We start from the raw sequence: 26,455 nt of genomic DNA on the forward strand, positions 1-26,455 counted from the left end.
ATGAAATAGGGTCCATGTTCAGAATTCTTTTCCCACTTTATAAAAAGTTATAAACCAGGCCCCAGCTGCTGGTCTTCAAAGAATCCCTTTAAAAATGTGTATATAAGTCAGATTTCAATCTGAATCCATACATGTCAAACCAAGGTAGTATATACCATTATCGGCTCAACACAGCCTTCTCCAACCTGGGTCCTTCCAAATATTTTGGCTTATATCCAATGATCCAAGCCAGCATGACCACTGGCCAGGAAGATGAAGGAAACAGCAGTGTAAAACATCTGGTGGGAACCAGGTTTGGGGAAGACTACACTGAGCAGAAATTAGCATATGCGCCACCTTCGGCTCCATGAGGGAAGAAAGTCAGAAAATGGTAGAATATAAATGGAACTTCACAGGTCATTCTCACTGCTAAAATACAGATCAGTTGCATCAGCAAATCACATTTATGAGGAAAAACAGGAATCAAGTTAACCAAAGTGTGTCCTGGGCACTACTTTAAAATTTCTACATATGCTAGCATTTCTAAGCCATCAACAACTTGGTAATTTGCCTGCTAACAGAAATAAAGGGCGATTGCCCACTGACAAGCACCCATGCAGAGCACTCTGTGAAGAGTGCTATGTGCTGATTTTCCCATTTTGCTCTTTATTAATTCAGCATTGCCACATCTTTAATGCTCTCATTTTAAAGCTATGACAGAAAGAAATAGAACTCTGAATTACCCTGTATTAAACCTGCTCTGGATCACCTTGTATTAAACACAGGACAGCACTCATTTGAGCACGTGATGTTCTCAGCACTAAAGAGATATGTATGTATGTGGCTTCTGTAGAGAAATCAGAGTTAACAAGGCCAGGTAAAATCTATGGGGCCCTACCTCTGATGCACAGGCCTTTTAAAATAGGCTGCAGTCTAACATATTTATTTAGAAGTTAATTCCACTGAAACCAGCAATGTGTGTTTCCAAACGCATGTGCTTAGGATGTTAGTGCCAATCATATCTAAGATGTGTTATATCTAGTTGGTATAAAATAAGGGGATTCAGAAGGATGACTTGGAATTTTAGTCATGCAAAGCCACCACCACCATCTTAATATTCCATTTTCTTTGTGGAATATCGGGTGCACATCCCTGATATGTAGTATTTGCTGTTTTATATATATTGATATTTAAGCCTAAGGTATCACATGAAAAGATTAAAAAGGCAGAAATGACCAGAGGTTAGCAATCAATAAACACTAACCAATTAAAATATTAGTGCACTTACACAGGTTGTTCAAGTTTTATACATCAAATATCATTCTCTCTCTCTCTCTCTCTCTCTCTCTCTCAACTCACTCACTCAAAGCTGAAGTCAAACATTGGCTTATTTGTCAGGCCACTGCAATCTTTTCTTGTTGACAAATGCAGGTTAACTTCAACTTAAAATGCAAGATCTACTCTATACCCATTAAAATGTTTTCAACACTAACCCCAAAGAACAATAAACAGTTTCAAAGATGGCGTTTTCAGAAGAACATCTGTACTTACAATCCCATGCACATTTCCTTAGATACAAGTTCCACCAAACCCAGTGTGGAAGTAAGCATCCACAAGTAAGCATGAATATATCATGCCGCATGAAAATCTTTTCCAGAGTAAAATATATAATTACCACTATTTTCAATGAGTTAATTCAGGAAAGATCAGCCGTAAATAACAAAAAAGAGCATACTACTGCAAACATGTTACTGTGTTATTTCACAAACTTTCTCCCAAGGCAAGCTGTTTTAAGGGCTGGTTTCTCAATATGGCAGTTGCTGACCAGATTACTCCATCACTTTTCAACAGGAGGCCAGGACCCTTGGAATAAGGAAAAACACCACATAATGGATCAAAGGGCAAATTATAGGAAACCCTTAAAAGAAGAAAACTTGTCTTTATTAAACTTACAGCATTAAGACTATCAGGGGCAAATTTAGGTTCACTGTTCCAGTTTGGAAATAGAAATTGCAGAGTTTACTACAAACCAGCCTTCAAAAACTACAAATCTACAAATGTGTTGAATCACAGCACTCACCAGCCCCAGACAGCATAGCATTAATCATGTTGGCTAGGTATTATCGAAGTTGTACTCCAACACATCTGAAAGGCAGTGGAAGGCTGTCACAGACACAAATGCTTTTAGAATCTGTGCTATTTGGCCTCCAGTTCAAGATGCAAAGAAGCTTCCTAATTTTGTTTGAAAGTCAGGCCTGTGAGTTCTATGATGTTTACTCACAAGGACAGCATGTACAAAATTGCAGTCTAGGCTAGGACAAACAGTATATTTACACTAGTATAAATTAAAAATAAGGTTCAATAAGAGGCTAAAATGTTTCACATGTTAATTTCATCCTTTTCAGTCAGACTATCCTCATCATGCTCATTGCCATAAATACGGGCCAAGTTTTAAGGAAGTCGATAGTATATATCTAGCTACTCAAAATTCTAGTTAATTGTGTTTAACTGTTGCAGTTAAACACAGCAAACCCTCTAAATATTTTTGCATACTTGGTTTTGGTTAAGTAGGTTAATCTAACATGTTACTTACATACAAGAGTTTTAAAAACTTTCCTGAAGTTTAAAGCACTCCACTTTTCACTTTCACATACGTTACACAAGTCAATGACCAGCTATTTCTCTGCAAAGAGTGGGAAAATGCTGTGGTTACAGCTAAAATCATACACATTGGGTTAAAAGTATAAAACTTGGCACCCTTATACATGTATCCCTTCTGAACAAATCTTTCTGTGCTACAGTCGAGGTATGGAAATGTTAGTATAAGGTAGATGATAGATATAAGGTGTTTCAGTACCCAAACCTGACTAATGCAAAGGTGCTATGAAACTAGGGCCCCAAGCCAAATCCCAAACTGAATATATGCATGGGGCTAGGATGAGAGTCTGTGGTTCAAGAAGCCCATGGTGATCCCTCCTGGCACAGAGAAACTACAGTCATCATCACACTAACGACAACTGCCTGCCTCCTCAACATCCACTGTAAGAAAAGAGTAGAGAGCTGTGCCCTTGCTGCTTTAGCCTTCTTTCAATTACTTCAAAAGCCTCAACTGAAATATGTAATCTATGTAATTAACAAATGTACGCTATGTTGATAACAGCTGGTTCAACAACAACGAACTTTCTTTCATGGAGAGGAATTTTTCCCATTCAGACACAGTTAAAAGTCTTTATGACAGCAACTGCACTTGCACCTGTTTTTGAAAAGTACATTTTATTGTCATTATCAACCATTCCACAACTGTAGATAAAGCTGATGTTTAACACCTGAAACCAAACTAGGCACCTGGTTTGTAGCTGACTAACCACTGTATCAAATGTTAATCTATTCTAGAATAAATTCATTAAAAGCTAGACTAACACTAGATAAAACAAAATACATTTTGTAAAGTCCACAATTAATCTACCCCATTAAATGCTTAGGAGAGTGGCTTGTAGACAGCAGTCGGGTAACAGCCATCCCTACTGCTGGCTTGACTGTTAAGTCATGAGCGGGCAACTTGTAGCCTGAAACATCTGGATGGCTGTAAGATGCCCACCCCTGCTCTCATCATGTTGCAATACCATGCACTCAGCAGACAGAAGGAGACTGTGTCTAATGGAGAAGAGACCAGATGTCACTGCATGGTGTGTAAAATTCAAACGGGGGGACTCCAATTTCAGTATTGATCAACTGTTCTTGAACTTGAGTCTATACACTTACACAAATTGGTAAGAACAATTTGAGAAGGAACTTTCACAAAGTGTCAACCACTGTTACAACTGATTCCACGGGTCTTTATCCTTGATCATGTTACCATGTACAGTGGTTCTCAGTTTACACTAGAAATGTGCAATTTACCACAGTCATATCCAGTTGCATATCAAACTTCTGCACTGTTTATAGCACATTATATGAAGCACCTAGCCTGCATCAGGGCACTCTTGGCTAAATATATGACTAAGTAAACACCTCAGTTAACACAGACAGAGGATGCAATGGGAGTTACAGAGAAACTATCTCTGAGGCACTGGATGGTAATAAGATCTGAGGTACAGATAACACAGAAATTTGAAGATGCTCTCCCTAGCAAGAAATGTCCAAGTCAATATGATCAAGTACCGAGCAAAAGTCCAAAGAACTTAACAGGGCTAACTCTGTTCACTCACATTAATGACATAAGAAACCAATTTAGGAAAAACAAGTCGTGACCTCTTAACTTTGGCTACCAAGGACATAATGAGTTCCAACTGAAAGGATACAATCAAAAGTACATACATAGCAGCTCAGGAACACTAGAACCTCTTTTTAATGAGAAATATTTAATAATAAAAAACAATTAGAGAGCACAGAAAACTATAACCATTCTTCAAAAGAAGAACTATAGATGTCAAGTCACCTTTGCTAAGCTAAAAAGGCACAGGCCTGCAGCCAAACAGAGGACAACCTGTAGAAGCAATGCAGAGGGTTGGATTCAATGGCCTTATAGGCTACTTCCAACTCTACTTCTATTCCCTAGATTGTGCACTGCTATCCCAGAACTGTCATGTTATCCCAAGGGATTTTTCAAGCATGAGACTTACTCATTGTTTCCAACATGGTCTAAGCTCAGTGAAATGAAATCTGCAATAAAGCAGAAGAGAGTCAAGTCCTTTATTACCTCCAGATACAGGCCCCAAAGTGGTTATGATGGTACTGTGTAGTGCCATCATTGGTCAATTGCTTTTCTCAGGAACCAGATAAAAATTATTTGGCAAGTTTTGTTGCAACATCTGGAGTACACAGACACAGGCTGGACATTGTATAGAATGTTTCAACCATCTAGGGACTGCACACAAAAAGGGAAGGGTCTGAAGTGGAAAATGGCTCCTCCAATAAGAGTTGCTGGTAATCTTCACAGCTTTCCTGGGTGTCCATGAAAATCTCCAGTGTGATACATTGCCTAAAGTATTTGACTAGGACTTAGGAGACCTGAGTTCTAGTCCCTAGTCAGCCATAATGTTCATTGGAAGGCTTTAGGTCACTCACTGACTCTCAGACTAACCTACCAAATAGAATGGTTGCAAGGACAAAATGGAGAGGAGGGTCAGGTATACTGCTGTGGGCTCTTTCTAAGAAAGTCAGAAAATTAATGTAACCAATATAAATAAGTAAATTTGAGTCATTTCATCTGCTGGAAAAAAGTCACCTCAGTTTAAAAAGTAGACAAAGAGGTACACAGCATCCTTGGGGTCTCAATATTATGTTTATTTAGCCAAAAGGAAACAATTAGCATTCAGTAATGCTTGCACAAGAAGGCAAATATGCAGCTACTATTGTATACAGTACACTGAATGTATTAAGTCTATTGTATAAAGATCATGATTAGGACTACACTTACAAATTTAGTCGTTATGCAGGTGTGAAATTATTATCCCTCCCTACCCCACAAAAAAAAGTCAGGTAGGGATACATTCCACATGTCAAAATTGCACTGCAGACTCTGGCAGAAACCCTGACATGATTCTGCTAATACCATGATGCTATTTAGAAAGTTTGTAAGTACTTTTACATGACAGTAAAACTGAATTGCACAAAGTATATTAAGTAAAGCAGCATCTGTTTTCAAGAATGTTATAAACCTCAGAAAACACTGAAAGCACATGAAAAGGGAAAACAGGTTCAGTACACCAAAGCTGAGAGAGGAAAAGCAGGTCTTAACAGCAACCCAAATGAACAAATCTTAGCCAAATGCAGGAAAAGTGCTATGAAGCAAACACTATGCAGAAGTCTCAACTAAAAAGAGAGTTACAAATTGCTCTTTGACAACACAAAGAAAAACGCTATTGTTCAGATATGTTGCAACTATATTAACAACATTGTTTTCTACTGAATCATGTATATTGTTCATATGGCTATATCATGAATACACAAAGCCAATGTGGCTTGGGAATTAAGAGTGCTGGACTGGGAACAACATAACTCAGATGACTTTACAACAAGGAACAACAAAGACTTGGAGGGAAACATGGTCCAATACTGAAAAATCCTCACCTCAAAAAAAAAAAAAAAAATCTTCACCTCAACATCAGCAGGAGGAGGACTTCTTATATGCCAAATGAACGTTTTTCATAATAGAGCGGAACCTTCATAGTCACAAGATATAGGTTCTACACCCCCCAATGGATGCCTGAAACTGCAGAACGCCTGCAAAAGTGGAAAAACCACAAATACCTCTAGAAAAAAGTGAATATCTCTAGAAAATATGAGTATCTCTAGGGACTCTGTTTGGAGATGCTACGCTCTTTGTCATGGCACTAGCCAGCCACAATCATGTATTTCATCTCAGTGGACACAAAGTCTCTAGAGATTTTTTTTCCCCTAGAGACATACTCTTGTATATTGGTGTACAAGAGGACCCCAAAACCAGAAATAAGCAAGTAAAAAAAAGGGGGGGTCATCTTATATGCCCGGCATATGACAAACACCGGAAAAACAGTCCAAAATATTGCACTTAACTTATACATCAGTATATATGGTGCTTTTAGTTTAATAAAAGGTCGGGAACTTACTTGCAGTTCTCTTGGCTTCGTCTATTGATTCCCTCATTCTATCCCTTCCTGAGTCTGCCCCAAGTTGTTGTCCCTCTGTTCCACTAACCTGTAGAAGTTTCTTTTGATCACAGGAGATAGTATGGCATTCTTTCATTTTTTTAACCTTCCTAGCAATCATTTAATCCTAGTATGTTAACTAGTCCATTTTTCCAGGAGGAGTTTTCCATCTCCTTGAAAGACTTCAGCATAAATTATGACAAGACAGACAGATCAGTTGCCTTACAGACAAAACTTCAGCATGGTCACCCACCCAAACTCAGTTAGCCCAGTTGGATATCACAAGGAATACATAAGGATATTTTCATTTAGTAAGTACAGTCACACCTGTTGAACCATGAAACTCGGTGGCCCATCCTTTCAAACCTGCAGTCAAGTATCACAATAGGAAAACATGCCATACAAACATTAAGAACCATGCTAGGTCCAACAAAACACATCTTGTTCAGCACTGTTCACAGAAGGACCAGACAGAAGCATCAACCCACGTTTGTTACTACAGCTAAAAAATAGCCATCGAAAATACTGACAGCTTTACCTTACACAAATTACATTGTAAACGTAAACTACATACTATCTTTCATCTGTCTTGAAACTCACCCCATTCAGCTTCATAGAATGATCCTGCTTTATGGTATTGAGGAGAAAACTTCTCCTATTTCATTTTTCCATACCATGCATAATTTTATACACATCCATGATGTCTCTACTTCACTTGTTTAAGTTAAGCACTCTAATATTTGAAACTCCTCATCACAAGCAAACTGCTACAGTTGATCATTTTTGTTGCCTGCCCCACTTTGTACCTTTTCCAACTCTCAAAAAGAGATGAGGGTGTAGTGACCAGAATTGTACATACTATTCCAAGTGTGGCTGAACCACAGCTTTGAATAAAAACAATTTAATATCAACAATTTTATTTTCAATTCCTTTTCTAATTATGTTCAACATGGAATTCACCTTTCTCACAGAAGCTACAAACTGAGTTGACCTTTTCATTAAAGCTGTCCCCCACAACTCTTAAGTTCTCTTTTCCTATTCAGTCATCAACAGCTTAGACCCTACCAATGTATACATAAAGTTATAAACACATCTCTTATCATACCCACTGGTGTTCTAGAAGGTCCTAGAGATGTTATGGACAGACTAGGAATCCATCTGAGGGACTACAAAGACAAACAAAGAGGTTGTGCTTACTATAAACAAAGACTTCCACAAAATAAATAAATGAAATTGAGTTCCAAACTCTCAATTATAATTCAACTGCCATTAAGCAATCATGGAAACTTAATTTCAGAGGTCAGATTACACTGTTATGCCTTTAAAAGAAAAAGTGGGCCTGAAACAATAGCCAACTGAAAGTCCCAGGAATTTCAGATTCTATAGCAAATACATAAAAAATGAAACACCTTTGTGATTAAGTTAAAGGTACTTCCAATAAAATCTTCAAGTTCCCATCTTCAGTTACACTGTAGATATATTTACTGCAACAGTAATTTTTTAACAAAGTACCTTCATTCCAAAATTACATCTGTATCTGGACATGATTTTAAGTTTAAAATCACAATTTCACAATTGCTTTCATGAAAATGCATGAGAGATATATGCCATATTTAAGTTTCTGTATATTGGAGGAGAGGCAGCACATGCAAGACAAAGACCTCTGTCAGGCCTTCCCCCTCTGCATAACAATTCCTCAAACTCTTGCATCCTACTTCAACAATTAGCATTTTATTCAGGATTAACACAAAAAGTGTCCCATTATGCCCATCAATCTCCATGCACATGTATGAGATAGTATAAGACAACACAAAGCATATGAAACAACAAACTATGGATTAAATAACTCATGGTTAATTGCGACTGTACAGCAACAGGTACACTGCTTTACTTTGTATCCACTTTAATTAACAATGCAATGTGTGATGCAACATTTCCTTCAACAATCAAGAGTTTTGGAGTTGTATTCTGCGTGAAATAACAGGGTATTCCAGGACAATTTACAAAAATGAAAGTGAGCATGAGGGATACAGCACCTCACTTGCTGTGGTGCAGCCCTGTCAATTCATGGGTTCAACAATCCAAGCATGAATTGGCTTTCTGTACAAACTAGGTCAATGTCAAAGCTAAATAAATTATCAGGTCTTGTAAACATGAAATGAAGTGGATACAAAGTTAAATGTTTAATTTTCAAATCAAAAGTCACAAACCCAGCTAACAAAGTTTCAATGGAGTGAACCAATGCCTTCTGAAAGGAAAAAATCTGAAAACAAGTTCTAATAAAATGAAGTCTACTTCTAATTTTGTTGATATTGCAATGTATGGCAACTGGTTTCCCACTTCTGTAGATTAATGTCTACCTGACTGCAGTATCTATGATTACCTATTAAATGGTATCCCACTTAAACATCCTTTACCACTGAACAGGAAAACTGGAACTTCATAAACTGTGTGCTACTATTTTCCAAACAGGAGAAAGCAGAGGTTTACCCTAACTTTGTTTTTGCCTCAAATCCTCTGGTATGTGATCTTGATGTTCAAAACAAAACATTTTCAGATTGTATGAATTACCTAATTTTTTTCAGCTCATAAGGCTGAATTTCCATGCTCTATTACAGAGTAACATAAAGAACCATTGCATTGCTAGAGATAGGATCTCAATGGACCACATGCAATTATGGATCCAGTCTCCAGAAAACTACCTACAGAAATCCACAATTACCTACAACTTTGTTATAATATTGAGAAAGCCCAAGACTAACTTCAGTTCCTTCTACCATGTTCAAAGTTTATACTCATCTGTAGACATTGCTTTAAGTATGCTAATAAACGTTTAAAGAAAATGTGACTGAAAGAAATTATCCTCCCTATTCTATGCCTGCTTGTCAGTCCTGGCCACCTTTGTGTAAGGGCGGTTGCATGCAGTCCTGATGTGTGAAACTAAGAACAGTTGGGCCCAATCTGTCCCTTAAATGGGAAACCATATGCAGGCATATAACATAAAAATCTAAACCATTTTCAAAATCCTCAGCAAAGTTCAAAACTTTGAGCCTAACTACTCAATTAGGTTCAGGCAACATGACAAGCCATGACGGTTATCTACAATCACTGGTCTGTCATATTTTCCTAACTTCATTGTAGTAGTTCACCATGTTTGGTCTTTAGAATCCATAATAAGAAACAATTGTTTATTCTATGGTTTCTCCATATCACTGTGGTTTATCATGTTGTCTGAGTCCTGCTGTGCAACCTGGAAAGAGTAACAACTCTAGAAATCACTCCAGCTATCCAGCCTCCATGGGTGAACCAATAAAGAAAAGGAAGGCAATGTAAACTGGGAGCAATGCACCTTGGGACTGAATTTCAGGTACACTGGCTGATGGAATAGGTGCCTACAACAGGAAGATGGGGGGGCATGGAAACGATAACAACATAGAACCTACTTGATTGTATGCTGGGGAGATGATGGTAAAACAACTGTGAATGACGGTTAACAATGCAGTAACTTGCCATGTTATGTGAATGCACCCAATGGTTTACATTATGTGTTCCTTACATAAACCCTATACAGTTGCAGCAAAAACACAAATTAAGCACTCTGGCTGAAGACGTTCATCTTGCTAAATCCAAGGGAACATTTCTGTTTGTTAATATTTTCACTATAATGGATACATAAGCCAATGCCCTAATTTATTTTGTTCTAATTAAAATGACCCGTGAACAGAATTCTGTGCCCTGAACTACGAAGATTTTGTAATACAGACAACACCCTAAAGAAGCTTTTCCTTGGATAAGAAGCACTGTATGTTCAGAATGCATTTAATTCTTGGTTCATTTATAAAGCTTATCATTTTTGTAGCTTGTGTCTGCATTATCATGGCATTTTCCAAATTTATAGGCCACCATTATGCACTGGTAGTGTTGCAATGAAGCTCCACAGAATCCATCCATCTTCAGAAAGCGAGCCAAACTGAAAGGAAGGCTATGAACACTTACAAAATCCCGGCTGTATGCTTGGCAACTTTCTTCCGCACCATGCACAGCACAAAGAAAGGCTGGAAGTCACATGCACAAAAGATGAATACTGTTTTTGCAGTGGTCATGCAGGGCTCAATTCCTGGTGAGCAGTGCATGAACATCAGGCATGCTTGCCTAGAAGTGGCTGCAAGAAAGCAGGCCTGAGTCTGGGGAGCTGATCCTAGGGAATCCAACAGATTTCCATCCCCAGAAGATTCCTCACACATCCACACACTCTGGCCAGGCACTTACATTCAGGCAAGTATGGTACTTTTCCAAATGCTTTAACCCCTGCATCTCTTAATTTCAGCAAGGACTATAACTTTCTCCTAGAAATGTTGGCACACATTTTGACTCCTAGTTTTAAATCGTGGACTGCTTTACATTCAAGTCAACATCTTATTAGAAATGTCATTTTAATAACAGCAAATTTTTAACTCTATCATTAGCATACTCTTGTATACATATTTTTCAGTCCCAGTTCTGTCACCATCAAAAATTGAGCTGTTGCACCTATTATAATATCTAGAAGCTACTCTCACCCTTTTAATTACCATATATATTTTCTACAATCCAACTGTAGGAGGAATAGTGCAAATAAGGTGGTCTTCCTTTTATATAACTGAGAACAGCCCATAAAATGTCATTTATATTGTCACAATTTCTGTCAGCCTTAACCATACTATGCATTCTACAGCAGAATTCTACAGTTCTGCAAAATATAATTCTGATTCTCCTACCTTCCCCACTCCCAACAACTGATCAACCATATTAGTAGTGTGAGAACAGCAACCCTGGCTACATCTGAACTGTAGGAAGAGGTTAACAACTCTCCTTCCTAGTTATCTCATTCCCGGGCAAGCAGCACTCTTTTCAGTTGTTTGGCAGAAGCATGAACTTTCACTGCTTGGATGAAGGGACTTCAACATCTTGTTGTGGTAGCTATATATTTATCTAGTTTTCACAGAAGCCCTCCAGTTAGCAGACTATGCTTGCATTGAAGAAACAATGTTTTCTACCAGATAGTTAGCAAATATTTAAATACTTTTGCAGGTAGCAGTGCTTTAACCCGATTTTGCAACAGTGTCACAATACCTGAGAATGTAAACAAGCCTTATCTATGATAGCAGTGAATGTCACATTCCAACAGACCCAAAAGCTCATCTATGAAGAAACAGCAGCAAATTTCAACTGAACGCAAAACCTTTTTCACACAAAGGAATTAAACCAAGCAATCCTATTCAATCAGATTTAGTATAGTGAACATGCACATGACTTAATCATGGATTATTTCCCAGCAACACAATACTTCAATCCTGTTCCAAAATTGAGCTTAAGTTTCAGATCAGGTTGTGCACTGCTACTATATGCATAAACCAAATTAGTAACTTGTAATGTCAATGCTATATTGATCCTAAAGTGAATTCAAGTCACTAGTAATACAGATAACCTACACTGTAACTAAAAAACTCAGAAAAAGATAGACATACCAAAAGCATCATATACAAGAAGGAAAACTACTTAAAGGAAAAGCAAATAAACAAATATGGAATATATAATATATATACATATATATTATATAGGAATATATATATATATATATTAGCAAGGAATATAATATAGAAGGAATTTCTAAAGTGTCATATATTTAGTCAATGTTTTGAGAAGCAGGCACTAAAGCATAAACCTTTATCTACAAAGGCAAACTTACTGACATTTCTTACCTGTTAACAGAAAAGTTTAAAAAGAAAAAAAAAATCTATTCTTTGTGGCTTCTTGCCCATTACAGGATACCCTGGCAACAGCAAAATCTTTCAATCTACAGTAGCAGCAGATTAGCAGACTGAATTAGGTTAAAATGAAGCAGATTTCTTCCTACAAGAAAACACAAGACAATTTCATAATGTCAACCAGGATTTCATGAGCTACTTCAAGTTAAAACAGAAATGTAGATCTATTACATTGAGGGCTATTCAGAGTACAAATTAATGGACAGAATGTAAAAGCCCAACTTGTACTGCTATCTTTTCTTATCTGGCTAGCAATGCTGGGAGTTATATGACTTTTTCTGTCTAAACATTAATAGGATTGCATCATTCTTGTACAATATTTTAAAACAATGGTAACGTGGTGGCATAGCTCAACATTTCACATCAGCACACTTTTTCATAAAAATATTCCAATATATACTAATATTATTTAATACATAATCATATTTTGATATTAAGACATCTAATATTGTACATGTATGCATATGTTCAGCCAAAATAAAATGTTCCTATTTGAATTCACTACATAGTGACTCATGCAAAACCTAAGATTCATAAAACCATTAGAAATACCAAAACACATATGAACAAATATATATTTTATGAAGTGTTGGAGATTACATATATGTACACATGCAAACATTAAATAGTATGTATTTCAGCCATACACATTCCTAGAAATCAAGCAGAAAAATGCACATTTGTTAAACAGTACAATTTTGCTGATCCTTCAAAATATCCATGCTTACCAACATAACAACTTACCTGAAAATGACCACAATATAACAGTCCACAGCCAATATGAAGTTGGTGCTTTTCTGAAAAAATGCATTACTGCCTGGCAATGGGGGGAGGGGGTGATTTCTTGAACTGCATTCAGAGAAGTTGCTGGAGCCATCTGCAGCACATATAAGGTTTCTACAGCAACCACTGGAATACCCAAAAACTTCCAGGTCTGAAATATCATTGTACTCAGCTTTTATTATCTTTTCTAGACCTGAAGAAGTTTGGAATAGGATTACAGGCATCAAAAGGAAAAGTCTAATTTCCAAAGCAACAACATTTCCATATAGGATTACTACTCTATTTCGCTGACCGTTTTTAGCATGTTAAGAATTCTACAGGAAAACTTTTAAACAGGCAGATATTTGTACTTCAGTATACTGTACAACAGCTACAGTTAAAGTTACTAAGATGCAAACCACAGCCAGGATCAAAATAACTGGACAATAATACTGCGTATCCAAGGAGACTTGGGAAGCTTGTGAAGCAGCAGTTCCCAATGCCACCTAGTAAGCCACTTCTGAAAATGAGGTGATTTGAAAAGCAATATATGTATTACAGCATGGTGTGGTCATCTGCTATTCAAAGAAAAAAGAGCATTGGGTATGTAGAAAGGCATCTTTCAATCTTGACCATTATAACCATAATCAGTACCACCATACTGGTTCATGATTATTGGTTTTGAATTCTCTCTTCTAATGACAATTTAAGAGGAACTGCATGCTATCCCGACCAAATTTTCAGTTTCTTTTTAACTGAAGAGTATGTCTCATATGGAAACCAACTGCTAATGTACATACTGTGCTGTAGATATATACAAGATTATATCCTGTTTGAATTCCATAGCCAACTGCTCAAGAACCCTGAGCAATATAGTTGTGTAAAGTGCTCACTGCCTCAAAATGGTTTTACAAAACTGAGGCACTCAGAATACTTAGAATCCAACTAGTTTATATTCACACAGAGATACATTTACTGAGGAGAGCCTGGAGGAATGTTGTCCATGGGTCACAATGGGAAGGGCACGACCTTGCAACTGAACAACAATGACTTTTACTGAATGCCCACTAATTACAATCACCTTCGATTTAAGCACCAATTGAAACTTCTACTTGGGATAGTTTTATTATAAACCTCAGATGAACAACTCCTACTAGATCAAAGTGGAATTATTCAAAAATTGCTGTTTTCCCTTGTAATGTCAATGAAATTTTCAATAATTTCTTTACTACTTGAACATGAATATAGTAATTGGTTGCTTTAACTATTAAGGATATGCTATTTAGTTGCAAAATGACCTTAACACTACCAAGGGACAAGCTGAAAAATCTCTGGTGAGACAGTGCATGTTTTTTGCATTACAAGCTGTATCTGCTCAAGCATTTCTGAAATTCAGAATGTCTGTTCAGCACTTCACATACACACATGTGAATACAACCAAGCAAGATCACTTACTTGGAGAACAAGAGTAACACTAAGTAAGACATGTCCAGTCTAATGACAGCTTTTGTAAAAAGCTGTAATTCAGATATGAAGGGCTGCAAATTTAATTTGAGAAGCAGGATGAGGAGGGATATTCAAAAGCTAGCCAGTGGGAAAAGCATTAAGCAACTTTAAACTGCTGTAATCTGTACTCACAAGTTGCATTTTAATTTTTAGGAAAATTTCAGGATAATCACCATTTTTACATGGGACCCCAATTCCCTCAGCCTTTCAGAGCCAAAGGGAATAGTTATGAGGCAGAACAATTTTCTCTTGCAATATCAAAAAGAGATGTCTCCATCCTTCAGTTGACAGTCTAAGAATTCACAATTTGAACACTAAGTATGTTTTTTTCCTAATGCATGTATACTTGGCTTCAAAAATCATATTTTACATCCTGCTCATTTTTTAAATACAGGGTAACAGGGCTTAATACATGCAAGTGGAAGGTCATGGATTCAGATTAAGAGACTGCATATTTAGGCTTCTATATTAAATTTTATAGAAGTATAACAACATTCCATTAAGCTATTTTAAGGGACATTTTAAATGATTTGTCAAGGTGCTTGTAATAGCTGCTTTTACCCACCTTGACAAATATATGCTAGTTATGATAAAATTACTGCTCCAATACTTCCCAGTAAAAAAAAGTTTGTTGTAAGACTACTATTTTATAGATCTCACAGAATCTGGGGTACAGATGAGTCAGGACCAAGGTGGCCAAAATCAATGCTTACATTTCCATATGCCAGCCACATCTGTTACCAGAAAAATTAAAGGTAAAGTGGCCTTTAAGGAAAGGATCACTTTTGGTGACTCATCACCCCCTTAAGCCAAAAGGGAGAGCTAAGTGCATGTGTGTCAGAGAATAAGAGGGATGAGAGAGTTTTGGGAACAGAACACAATACAGCAGAATAGAGAGCTGATATGTTAAAAACATCAGGGGATGTAGAACTTCCTCTCTTCTTACTGTGAAGAAGATCTGCTGCTTGTACATGTGCTTAAACTGTTTGCTCCTATATATGTTCAAGCTAGTATATTTGTAAATAAATCCAAAGGAAGCCAAAGTTAGGCAGGTGTTGTCTCTGGAACTTATCACTCAAGGAGGTTAGCAACATTTAACAGTATCAATGCCCCAACCTCACAAGATTGAATTCTTTAGCAAGACAGTTTTCCTTAACTAATATTTTACCCATAGTTACCACCATGCCAAGCTCTGTTACCTATACACAACCCCCCCCCCAAAAAAAAACTAAAACAAACACCCCTCCTGATAAGGCAGGAGGTGGCTTGTTCTTTGCCTCACGCTAGACTTCTTTAGATACTAGCAGTACTTTGCCTCTGCTGTCTCCTGCAACATTCAAAGAAAGTTAGAGTATCCCTTCTTTCTCTCAAGCTCTCCATGAACTGAAAAGAACTGTGGGCTGAAGTAAAGAAAACTATTTTCTCTGCCTGCACATTGCCTTCCTCAAAGCTCTCTGCACTTTAACAAAAAGCACAGATCAGTCTTTTGCTTATGACAAAGGAATTATACAAATCTTCTAGCCTACCTGGAAATTAAGGTTGTCCAAATCCACTCCCTAATGGACAACAGATGCCCCAGTCCATTATCCCTAACAAAGACACACACATATCCGCTGAGGTTTTTCTAGAAAATGGTTGGACTACACCTCTGCGCCTCCTTCAAAAACTCAACACAAGGAAGCCATTCCAAGCAGAGGGAATTTATAAATAATGGCTGTGCTGGGACCCCTGCTAGCAAATATACTACCAAGCCTAGAAAAGAACATTTAACTTAAATAAATACAGTAACTCAAACTTTTAAATCAGGAAGCCTTAGGGCATCCTAACATTAACAGATTTATCACAGCTGTTAAGTCTTTAAGGTGCCACAAACATCCTGCTGCTTTTAGTCTCTCTTTGAATAACAAACCCCATTACCTCTAAGTCTGGGAAGTCAGATTTAATGTTTACTAATCAGGATCAAACAGTGATTTAAAAATCTGATTGGTAAGCAGACATTAAACTATAATTCCCTGCTTTGGATACAGCAAAGAACTGTGGTCAAAAGACCAGGATCAGAGTGCTAAAGACAGTACATGAGGAGAATTCCTAAACCCTGGTTGGGCAGAGGGCTGATCCCAAACTATCAGTCTTTCTTATTATGTATCTACCCTAAGATCTCTAAACAATTTACGTTAAAAATACATATGATATATAATATTGATTTAAAACTTTACAAGAAAAGTAGAATAGAGCAGTGTGAGTGGAAAGCCTAAGGAACTGAAGGAAAGCCTAAGCAAAGGGATGTATTTTATTTAATTTCAAATTTATATGCTGGTTCAGTAACCTGACAGGACTCTCTAAGCAGTTAACAACATCAATGTACAACTCACAGTACAAGTACAATGGGAAGAGGGGAGAAAATCTGTTGGTGCAGAATGAGGACTTACAAATCAGGTTTTAAATTCAGGTTTCATAAAATCTGTGAAGAGGATGGTTTTTGCTTGGTGCTGAAGTGAAACCAGAGACAGCACCAGGTGGATCTCCTTAGGATACCAGTTCCAAAGGTTAGGAGCAGCCAGTGAGAAAGCCCTTCTTCTAAATGCAATTCCTTTTACTTGCCTTAGGGATGGCTCTCTCAAAGGACCTCATTTCCTTCTTTTTCTTTTTATTGATTACCATTACATAGAAGAGAAAATACAGAGCAAAAGAAAAACTAATATAAACAGAACAAAAATGAACAAAATAAACAAAGTTGCCAAGAGAATTACAAACAAACACAACCCATATACTGCAGCCCCCAGAACTAACTCTCTTCATATCTTCCCATGCTCTGATAGTTTGCCGGGGGGGGGGGGGGGGGAAAGAAAGATTATTCTATACATCAACACTCATTCCCAGATCTTAATGGGCAGGTAGGAGTCTTCAGGTGTATGGGCCCCAGTGTTCCTTGGAACACACATGAAAGAGAGCTCCAGAGGCCTGCTTACACTAGATTAGCAAGTTATAATAGCAACAAAATGACTTTCCACCTAAAGAATTTGCTAAAATGAGGGGAGCCAAAGGTATCAGTGACTGGACTTGTCTAAAAGGACTAGAGGTCAACCAACTTCCAATATTCAGAACAAACTCTCAGGTGCTGAGCATGCATAACTGTAGCCTGTTGTTTAAAGAACACGTTTTTCCCACTCTATCTTTTGACTAGTGGATCTTGGGGTTCTAGGAAAAAATAAATTAGATCCAAAAATCCGGAAGTCTACCCACTGCTGTCCAAAAAACATGGTCTGGATCATTACAAACTAAAATCCCGAGTTTTATTATTTTATGATTTCAACAGACTAAACCCAGTTACCTTGTCGATACTTGCTTAACTGCAGAAAGTTCCTGATAAACAGACTTTAAACTACAATTTAGGTGGAACATTCCTGCTTTCTGTGCTCAATTAATTTTAAACATTTTGAGAAAACAACAGGCTATTAGATATTTTTCAGTATTTCCAAGTAAATCTGATCCATTCTTTTAACACACACATTGGTTACTAGAAAGCCCAAAGTCTTAACTAAACTGGAATCAGGTTTATCCAATCATTTATTTATATTCCATCTTTCTTTCATGGAACTCAAGGAGCCATTGAGCTGATTCACAATAAAATGCCAATTCATGGGTTCTTTCCATGAATTAACAGATTTGTGCTGGATTGAGTACAGTCTCCTCTACATACCTTTGCATCCACTTTTGCAAGCAAAGTCAGAATGACTTACCATACTCATTTATATTGTCTGAGATTCTCTAGTAATCAACAATATATATCCTGCTTGATAAACCTACTTTAGAGCTGATGTTAGAACAGACAGTACAAAAAGCATTTGGATCTATTGAGAAATACTAGTTTGCTATTAAAATCTATATATGAAGAGTAAACATGATTATCTTAATTTGTTAAATAATCAGAGATTATTCTTTATGTCAGGGATATGCAGCACGTGGCTCTCCAGACACTTTGACCTACAACCCCCATAATCTCTCACCACTGGCTATGCAGGCTAACATTGATGGGAGTTGTATTCCTCCAGATATTTTTGCCTACAAATTGTCCACTACTCCTTAAGCATAAAACATCCCAAGTTTCCCTACTATACTGCTTACAAATATGCTAGTGAGAATTAATTTTAACTCATTAAGCAAACATAAAATAGGAAAAGAGGAAAATTTGGGGTAATATTCTTAGACAAATGATAAATTTCTATTTAACTCTTCATGGACATAAGTGTACATGTACCCATACCATTCATCTACCAATAATATTTACTAACAGTCCTTATTTATTTACAATGGCATCTTAATAACGGCAGCAAAATATTTGCTATTTGTTCTGTTTCAACTATATGCCAGCCAACAGATATGTCTTTTCAGAATTACAAAATAATAGATTATATAGTGAGTCCTGACATTATATAAATTACATTCTAATAAAACAAGATACACTGTTTCAGCCTGTCCAGACTGAAGGTAGATTCAAAAAAAGTGACCCACTGAGTGTCCCTGGTTGAGTGCAGAAGGAGGCAGCTTTTGCAGATATCCTCCTCTCTCTGTAGTCACGCAAAATTATGTACTGGAAGGTTGAGGGCTGAGGGGGAAGATATTCTGGAACAAGGAGAAGTTATGTTTGGGGCTGCACAAGGGAGAAAATGACAACAGTGCTATCTGCCTTCTTCCACAGGAAGGCACATTCTGAACAGATGTACCCTATCAGAGCACTCCTCCCAGAGAAAAGAAGCTGGTTCCAATCTACTAGTTTTATTTTATTTACTCATTTTTACATGCATATCCATGTTTCCCCTGTTTAAGGAACCTAAGGTGGCTTGCATGATCCTGCTTCTCTCTGCTTTCTCCTCACAATAACTCTGTGAGGTAGATTAGGCCACACACTGAGCTTCATGGATCTGTGGAGACTAAAACCCAGATTTACTGAAATTCAGTCCAACATTCTAACTGCTATACTGGCTTGCAAAATGAAAAAGCACAATTATACTTATGCAAGCCAAAATATCTTTTGCATGTATCAACTGTGAATTCTGTCCTTGTGTTTTGCTAAACCGATCTGAACATATACGATCATTAATGTAGATAATTCTACATCACAACTTTTAATACCACTTTTTAAAACAAAAGCACACAATTCAGGCATGTTAGATCAAGTATACACTGGTTCCAGAGTCAGTATGTCTAACCCCTGATCTCAAACTCAGTGTTGAGGCTAGGAACCTAGAATTTTTACAGCAGTCTAAGCTCTAAGTTAAATTAGATGTTTGATATCTGTAAGCAAAACTCCCCTGACTTTAAAACTCCTAAAATGAACCACAGCTCCCCCCTGAATTGGATGAAACCATGGCATGAAGGCCTCAATTCTTTCCCCCACATCCTTTTCTAAATGCAAATCATCCATCACTACAGCATTTGTCTCACTAAAATGCATGGGTATCTGTACATTTTCACTGGTTGTGCAAAAAATGTGGGGGATTATACCAAGAAAACAACACAAAAGAAAAGTTTTTAAATTGCTCCTTCAAGCACAGTAGGGTTCATCCAATACAGGGGGACAACTACTTTTAATAAATGATCATATATTCTTAGTGTCCAGTGAACTTTGGCCTTAACAAGCTTCTATACTGCTGAAGTATTCAAAACAATTTGCACACAGGAGTGTACCTTTATCATCTGGTTTCATTTGGTCTGGGCACAACACAACTTTACCTAGGATCAGGCAGCACAAAGCACTCTAGAACTCAGCTTTTCCAATGCTTTTAATGTCATATCTGAAAACATGTTTCATTTCTCCTACATCAGCTGTAAGAGCATAAAACCTATACTGGCTTGAATGCAGATTAAGTTTTTAAATGATTCCTGCCTTTTATTAATTATTCAAAACAGTAAAAGAGACTGATTAAACAATCACAAACCTACTCAGAAATAAGTTCCATTGAGTTCTATGTAGATTCCTTCCAAGTAAGTCAGTTAAAACTGCAGCCTTAATTTCAAGTGACAAAAAATACCTGCAGCCCATGCCACACCAGAACTGGCCTTGTCACTAGTACTGGGAGCTTCCCATTCTACAGAAGTCTTAATCATTAAAGTATTTCCAACCAACAGGTAAATCAAAATTTATTTAGTTATCCTGCCTTTCAATCAATCAAATTCTGTAGCTTACAAAATCCAATAGCAGGGAAAGTATTATGATCAATTGATCTAAGTCTCTGAAAAGTAAGGTATTTTTTACAGCTGATGTGCTAAATTATTTTTGTCTGTTTATGACTTGAGATTATTAATTTCAGTCTGAGATTTGTCTGAAAAGCAAGATGAAAAGTGACAGATTAGAGGTAGTGTAGAGTAGTAAAATGCAATGTTTAAAATACATTATGTGCACTCTAGACAACATAGATATTTTTATTCTACTTAGAGAATTAAGAAACACAAGAACCAGTACAGGTACCATCTGTGAAAACAGAATTTAAATGTTCGCATCTAGAAAGCCAGTGCATCACAAGTCAAGAAAGCTACACAGCACTTGAGATATCTACAGAGGAGAGATTATTGGTTTTAAATTCCAGATGGTTCAAACTACACCAAGATTCAACAGAAAACGTGAAATGCAATGAGTCACCAGCTTAAAAATCAATACTTCCCGACCCTAATTAGATATCAAAATATGCAAATCCAAAGAATCCAACTTAACATATTCTCTCCATATCAAGATATGTTCAGCTTTCAGCTGCTTTATTCTGTAGGCAATTATCAATTTTCCAAGGTAGATTCCACCTAATCTATGATTTCCATGTACCATGTTGTTGACACACACACGGGGGGGGGGGGGGGGAAGCACAGGAATTATGCAGCAGTCTTATTTATTTATTTAGAAAATTTCTATGCCGCCCCATTCGCCAAAGCCTCGGGGCGGCTCACAAAACATCAATTAAAATATAATACATTAAAAATATAAAACGAATTAACAATATAAAATAAGTCTTCATACTAATAAACATGGGGTTCCTGTCCTTGATAAGTCTTCTAAATATAAATAGAGTTTAGATGGTGGCACAATTCAACTCAGATTCCAAACAGTACTATCACAAACAGTGTCCCATGTTACTAATACAAACTGTTTCTAAGGAAACCTTCCTGGCACAGAGAAATTTTCCAATAATTACTGTAATGAAAAATTTCATTTTAAAATTCTTAAACTATATTTAAAAATTTAAATATTCTACAGTTCTATATTCTATGTGAACTACATGGTATTTCAAGAACTTTTAAAAAGAGCATTTGAAGTTAATGCTTCCCACCAACTTTAAATCAAGGGACAGTCCGAGAGGGGGAGAGAACGACAAGGATCCTTCAGTTTAAGTTCTTGCAAAAGCTTTGCCTGAAACAGGATACTGACATTCTGATCATTCTATTACTAGTCACAGAAGAGCTGGAAATTGATACACCAATAGTGCGACCCTATGCATGTCTACCGGGAAGTAAATCCCACTAAGTTTAATAGAAATTCGCTTTCGGGAAAGAAAGTGCTGCCTTATTCATTTCTCAGCATATTAAGGTCCTGATTTTAGGCATTTCTCAGCAACGACTCCAAGCGTTATCGAGATTTCTACCTGCCGAGGAAAAACTGAAAGGAGATGGTCGTGCTACTTTTTTCCTTATGTAGTTTTCAACTGGCGCTCAGCAGGAAACAAGAGAATAAAAATGGCACTGCCTACACCGCCTAGCAATCAGATTAAAAGAGTTCTACCACCAGCCAGTAAATCTCGAAGGCAGTAAGGATGACTGCGGATCCATATATGCATATTCCTGCTCCCTCCCTAGAGGAGATGCGCGTTCCCTCTGTGATGGGGGAAAGGTCATTAACTCAAACCTCGCCGTCAGGGGAAGAAAAGGCATCAGGAGCCTTAGCTTCCCACCTCTTCCTCCCCCGGCAGAGGGGACTCGGGCCGCTCCGATGGAGAATGGGGGCGGGGGGGGCACATCTCAGGAAGCAAAACAAACCGGGCAACTAGGCCGCTGCTCTCGGAGTAGTGGCGGGGGTGAGGAAGGTGTTCCCATTCCACCCGCCCGCGAATGAAGGCACGCTCACGAGAGATGGCGTTTGGCCGTGGCGGCGGGGAGAGAAAGAAAAGTACCTCTGCCCAAACGAGTCTTCCTCTCCCGCTGCCCACCCGAAGCGATTCCTCAAGGAACGACTCCCCCTCCCTTTCCCCTTCTTCAGTCTCCTCGAGTTATACGAAGATGGTATCAACTCGACTGAAGCCGCTCAGAAAAAGCACACCCACTCACGCAGACCCTACCTCAGAGAGTGTGACTCTCTCCACCCCTGGCGGACCCCCGCTCAGGCGGGAAAACTGCTGCTCGCCACCATCACCGACTCTTCAAGATGGCGGACATAGCTCCTCCGAACCCTCCTCTATCCCTTCCCCCCATTCCTGCCAATCAACCCTCTACGGATCACACCTTTCCTCATCAATCACCTCTTCCATTGGACAATGGTAAAAGCCTCTATTTTCTACTGGCTCTAGTGTGTCGTCGATCACAAGGCAAGCGCTTCGCCATTGGGCAATAGAGGGATAAGAACCGGGGTCACGGCTTTATTTAACCCAATCAGCATGTTCAGAGGGTCGGCTTTGGTTGCCCACCTTCACGCCTTAGCAACAAGCTTACGTCACTTTGAAAGGCATTCATGTTGCCCAACTGAAACCTGAGCTTCCGTTTAAAAATAAACTCACAATGGCCAATCACTTACCGTAGAACTTAGACCAATGAGAATTAACAGAGGTAGCGCTAAACGCTTTCCCCGTACAAAAAATGACTATGAGAGAACAACCTTTCCTATTGGACGGCCTAAGAACCTGCCCAGTCATGAAATTGAAGAAATTAAACTGCCTGACAACAACAGCTTCTTTAGTAGGTAGGAGGGACGAAAGAAGAACGTGACTGAGCTGGATGGCTATTTGTAGAGCAATAGGAAAACTCTCTGTATGGCTGGGGAATTAGCTCAAATGGTAGAGCGCTCGCTTAGCATGCGAGAGGTAGCGGGATCGATGCCCGCATTCTCCAATTAATGGTGAAAGCTTTTTTTCCCCGTTTTTATGCTAACACATTCTACCAATTTTGAGATTGCTACCATATTATTCTATTTCAGGAAAAAGAGGAAATTTTGGGCGACTTTAAAATTACTAAACTTGAATAAAAGTCTTATTTGATGTGCCACAAGTCTCTCTGTGGTAAATTCTGTTTTATAATCATGAGATCCCTTTGATAAATACGTAAAAAGCTCATATCTGAATGTACATTCTGTCATGCTAATAAGCCTTATGTAACAGGCTCACGTGATCTTTTTTCCCCTGCCCCCCAGGTTTTAAACTTTAAGGAACAATCAAGTAAAGTTCAGCCCTTAAAATATGTATGCCAAAGTTTAAAAATCTTGCACAATCATGGTGTTTCTAGAGGGAGAAGAAAGAGAAAAATAACGTGGTGCAAGAGTTGCTATACACACAATTGAAACTTAGTACATTCTACCAAAACCCCCATAATGGACCAAGCAGCTCACATTTATTTATTTATCTTTATTTATTTATTTAGCAGACTTATATGCTGCCCCATTCGCCTAAGCCTGGGGGCGGCTTACAAATGAATAAGTATCATTAATTCAATAAAATACAGCTGGAGACATCCTGGCCAAGGTTGTTAAAATCAATAAATAAATCAACAATTAAAATGACATTTAAATAAAAAGGTCTTGGCCTGGTGCCAAAAAGAGAAAATAAAGAAAATAAAAAAACAATGCGCACAATATTTCAAGAATAAGACTATCTGTTAACAGTAGGGCACACTCCTACACAAGTTTAGACAAAAAAGACCTACAACTTCAGCATTTCACTGTCAGCTACACACGGTGTGGAGAATCTCTCACTCTCATAAGACTACACCTCTAGTCATCCTCTTAAAATTAACTGGCAGGAAGTCGAGGTCAAGAAAAAGGAAGGGCTCTTTCACAGCGGGCAAAGTTCAGCTAAACAATTCATTGCTACAGGTTATACCAATGACCATCAACCTGGCAAGCCTGGCATTGGTATTAATCAAATTCATGGAGGATAAAGCTATGCATGGCTACTGGGCATCTTGGCTATGTCTCCCCTTCAGTGTCAGGCCACTGTTCCAGTTAATGCACTTGTGGCCTGTTTGTGGCCTTCAGACAGGCAGCTGATTGGCCAACGTGTGAGCAGAACGTCGGTAGATCTTTGCTCTAAACCAGGTAGATCTTTGCTCTGATCTTTTGTGGTAATTCAGTGACCTTATGACTTGTGTTAGGAGAGGCCAGAGCAAACTCAGGTCATTTTGCTGCCTGAGGCAAAAAGCAGAAGGTTCCCTCTCATTCCATGACAGGACTGGCAGTGGACTGTTGCTTCAGTCCTGGGGCTGAGAAAGCATCCTTCCCTTGAAGACCACAGGCTAGTTCAGGGGGCTCAGGCAAGACCGCATGGCACACAGCTCCCTATCCCCCTCCCCCCTATTATTACTACATTGCATTTATATTCCACCTTTTTCATCTTGTGAGGAACCCAAGCTGGCTTATTTATTATTTTATTTCATTCCACTTCTATGCCGCCCCATAACCCGAAGTTTCTCTGGGTGACTTACAAATGCTAAAACAGCATAGAATAAAGTTAAAAGAAGAAGATAAAATAGATAAAATAAAATAGATAAACCATCTCATGATAAAATATGACCACACACAACATAATAAATACAGCCAATAAATTAACCAAAAATTAAATTAGTAATCCATAACAAAATAGAAAAGTATAAATTATATTAACCAAAAGCTTGTTTAAATAAAAAATGTTTTCACCTGGCAAGAAGAGTTGGTGCCAACCATATATCAGTGCTTACACGGCATAGTTATTTTATTTCAGGCAGGATATAAGATTGCAACTAATCGATTGGGTTTTGTCAATTTAAAATGTGATTGACACATTTTACCTCTTGAAAGATGCACGTAAACTAGCAATGTATCCAACACAGACATTTCTTTAAAAGTATAGCTTAATAGGCTTTCCTTTCACCCTGTATTTGCAACCCTTCAGTTAGTGTCAATAATGACAAATTAAGGGATTTCCACACCCACCACCACCACTGTTTTTGGACTTTAATATAGAATCGTCTTAAATTGTTACTCTTTGACTGTGGGAATGAATGATCACTCATAAAGTGTGTGTGTGTGTGTGGGGGGGGGTGTTTTCAGTTAGTGCTTTGCAGAATGAAATGTTCCATATTTCTCACATCTCTCTCTCAGTCTCAGTCTCTCTCTATATGTATATGAGAGTGGAGTTGGGAAGCCCAGCTCAGGACTTGCTGCAGTTCAGTGCAAGTGCATTTCAGTCCCTTCAAAATAGACAGCTACAAATGATGGACAAATTCTGGGAAGAATATTTGGCACCAGCCATTCTTAATGCTTGGCCATGCTTCCAGGGGAAAATGGAAGTAGTAGTCCACTTCTGAGGAACACCAGGCCAGGCAAGGCTACCTTAGCATAATTGTGAAAAAGAAGCAGTATCTGAAGAAACAGGCACTGCATCACAAAGCTGATTCTAAATCACGAGAGAGGTTTGCTTCAACAAAGAACAGACCTGCTTCATTTTCCCAAACTCATACATGCTAATCACTTTAGATGAAACAGAATGTTCAAAATCAGTTTTCTAATCTCATTTCCATCACTGATCCTATTAGTCTCCTGGAGGT

General features: G+C 38.0%; 1 protein-coding gene and 1 non-coding gene across 9 annotated transcripts in view; one reads left to right on the forward strand and one right to left on the reverse strand.

Annotated features, from left to right (window-relative positions):
* Window positions 1-23,145, reverse strand: part of PPP6R3 (protein phosphatase 6 regulatory subunit 3) — a 76,730-nt gene extending 53,585 nt beyond the window's left edge. Inside the window, exons 1-4 of one of the 8 annotated variants that reach the window (XM_044426008.1) lie at window positions 23,005-23,145; window positions 12,350-12,500; window positions 2,573-2,662; window positions 1,715-1,842 (exon numbers count right to left, since the gene is read on the reverse strand). In XM_044426008.1, coding sequence (XP_044281943.1) covers window positions 1,715-1,726 — 12 coding nt within the window. In that variant the 5' untranslated portion in view covers window positions 1,727-1,842; window positions 2,573-2,662; window positions 12,350-12,500; window positions 23,005-23,145. Of the gene's footprint in view, window positions 1-722; window positions 1,603-1,654; window positions 1,843-2,572; window positions 2,663-7,713; window positions 7,775-12,349; window positions 12,501-23,004 lie in introns of those variants that run through there. The other 7 variants (XM_044426009.1, XM_044426015.1, XM_044426014.1 and 4 more) reach the window with 7 other exon arrangements.
* A 552-nt stretch (window positions 23,146-23,697) lies between these two features.
* TRNAA-AGC lies at window positions 23,698-23,770 on the forward strand. Its single transcript has one exon. It is a non-coding gene; the product is annotated as a tRNA-Ala (tRNA).
* Window positions 23,771-26,455: the final 2,685 nt, after the last annotated feature.

Source organism: Varanus komodoensis, unplaced genomic scaffold (assembly GCF_004798865.1).
Source record: "Varanus komodoensis strain SLA01 unplaced genomic scaffold, ASM479886v1 scaffold16, whole genome shotgun sequence".
NCBI lineage: Eukaryota > Metazoa > Chordata > Lepidosauria > Squamata > Varanidae > Varanus > Varanus komodoensis.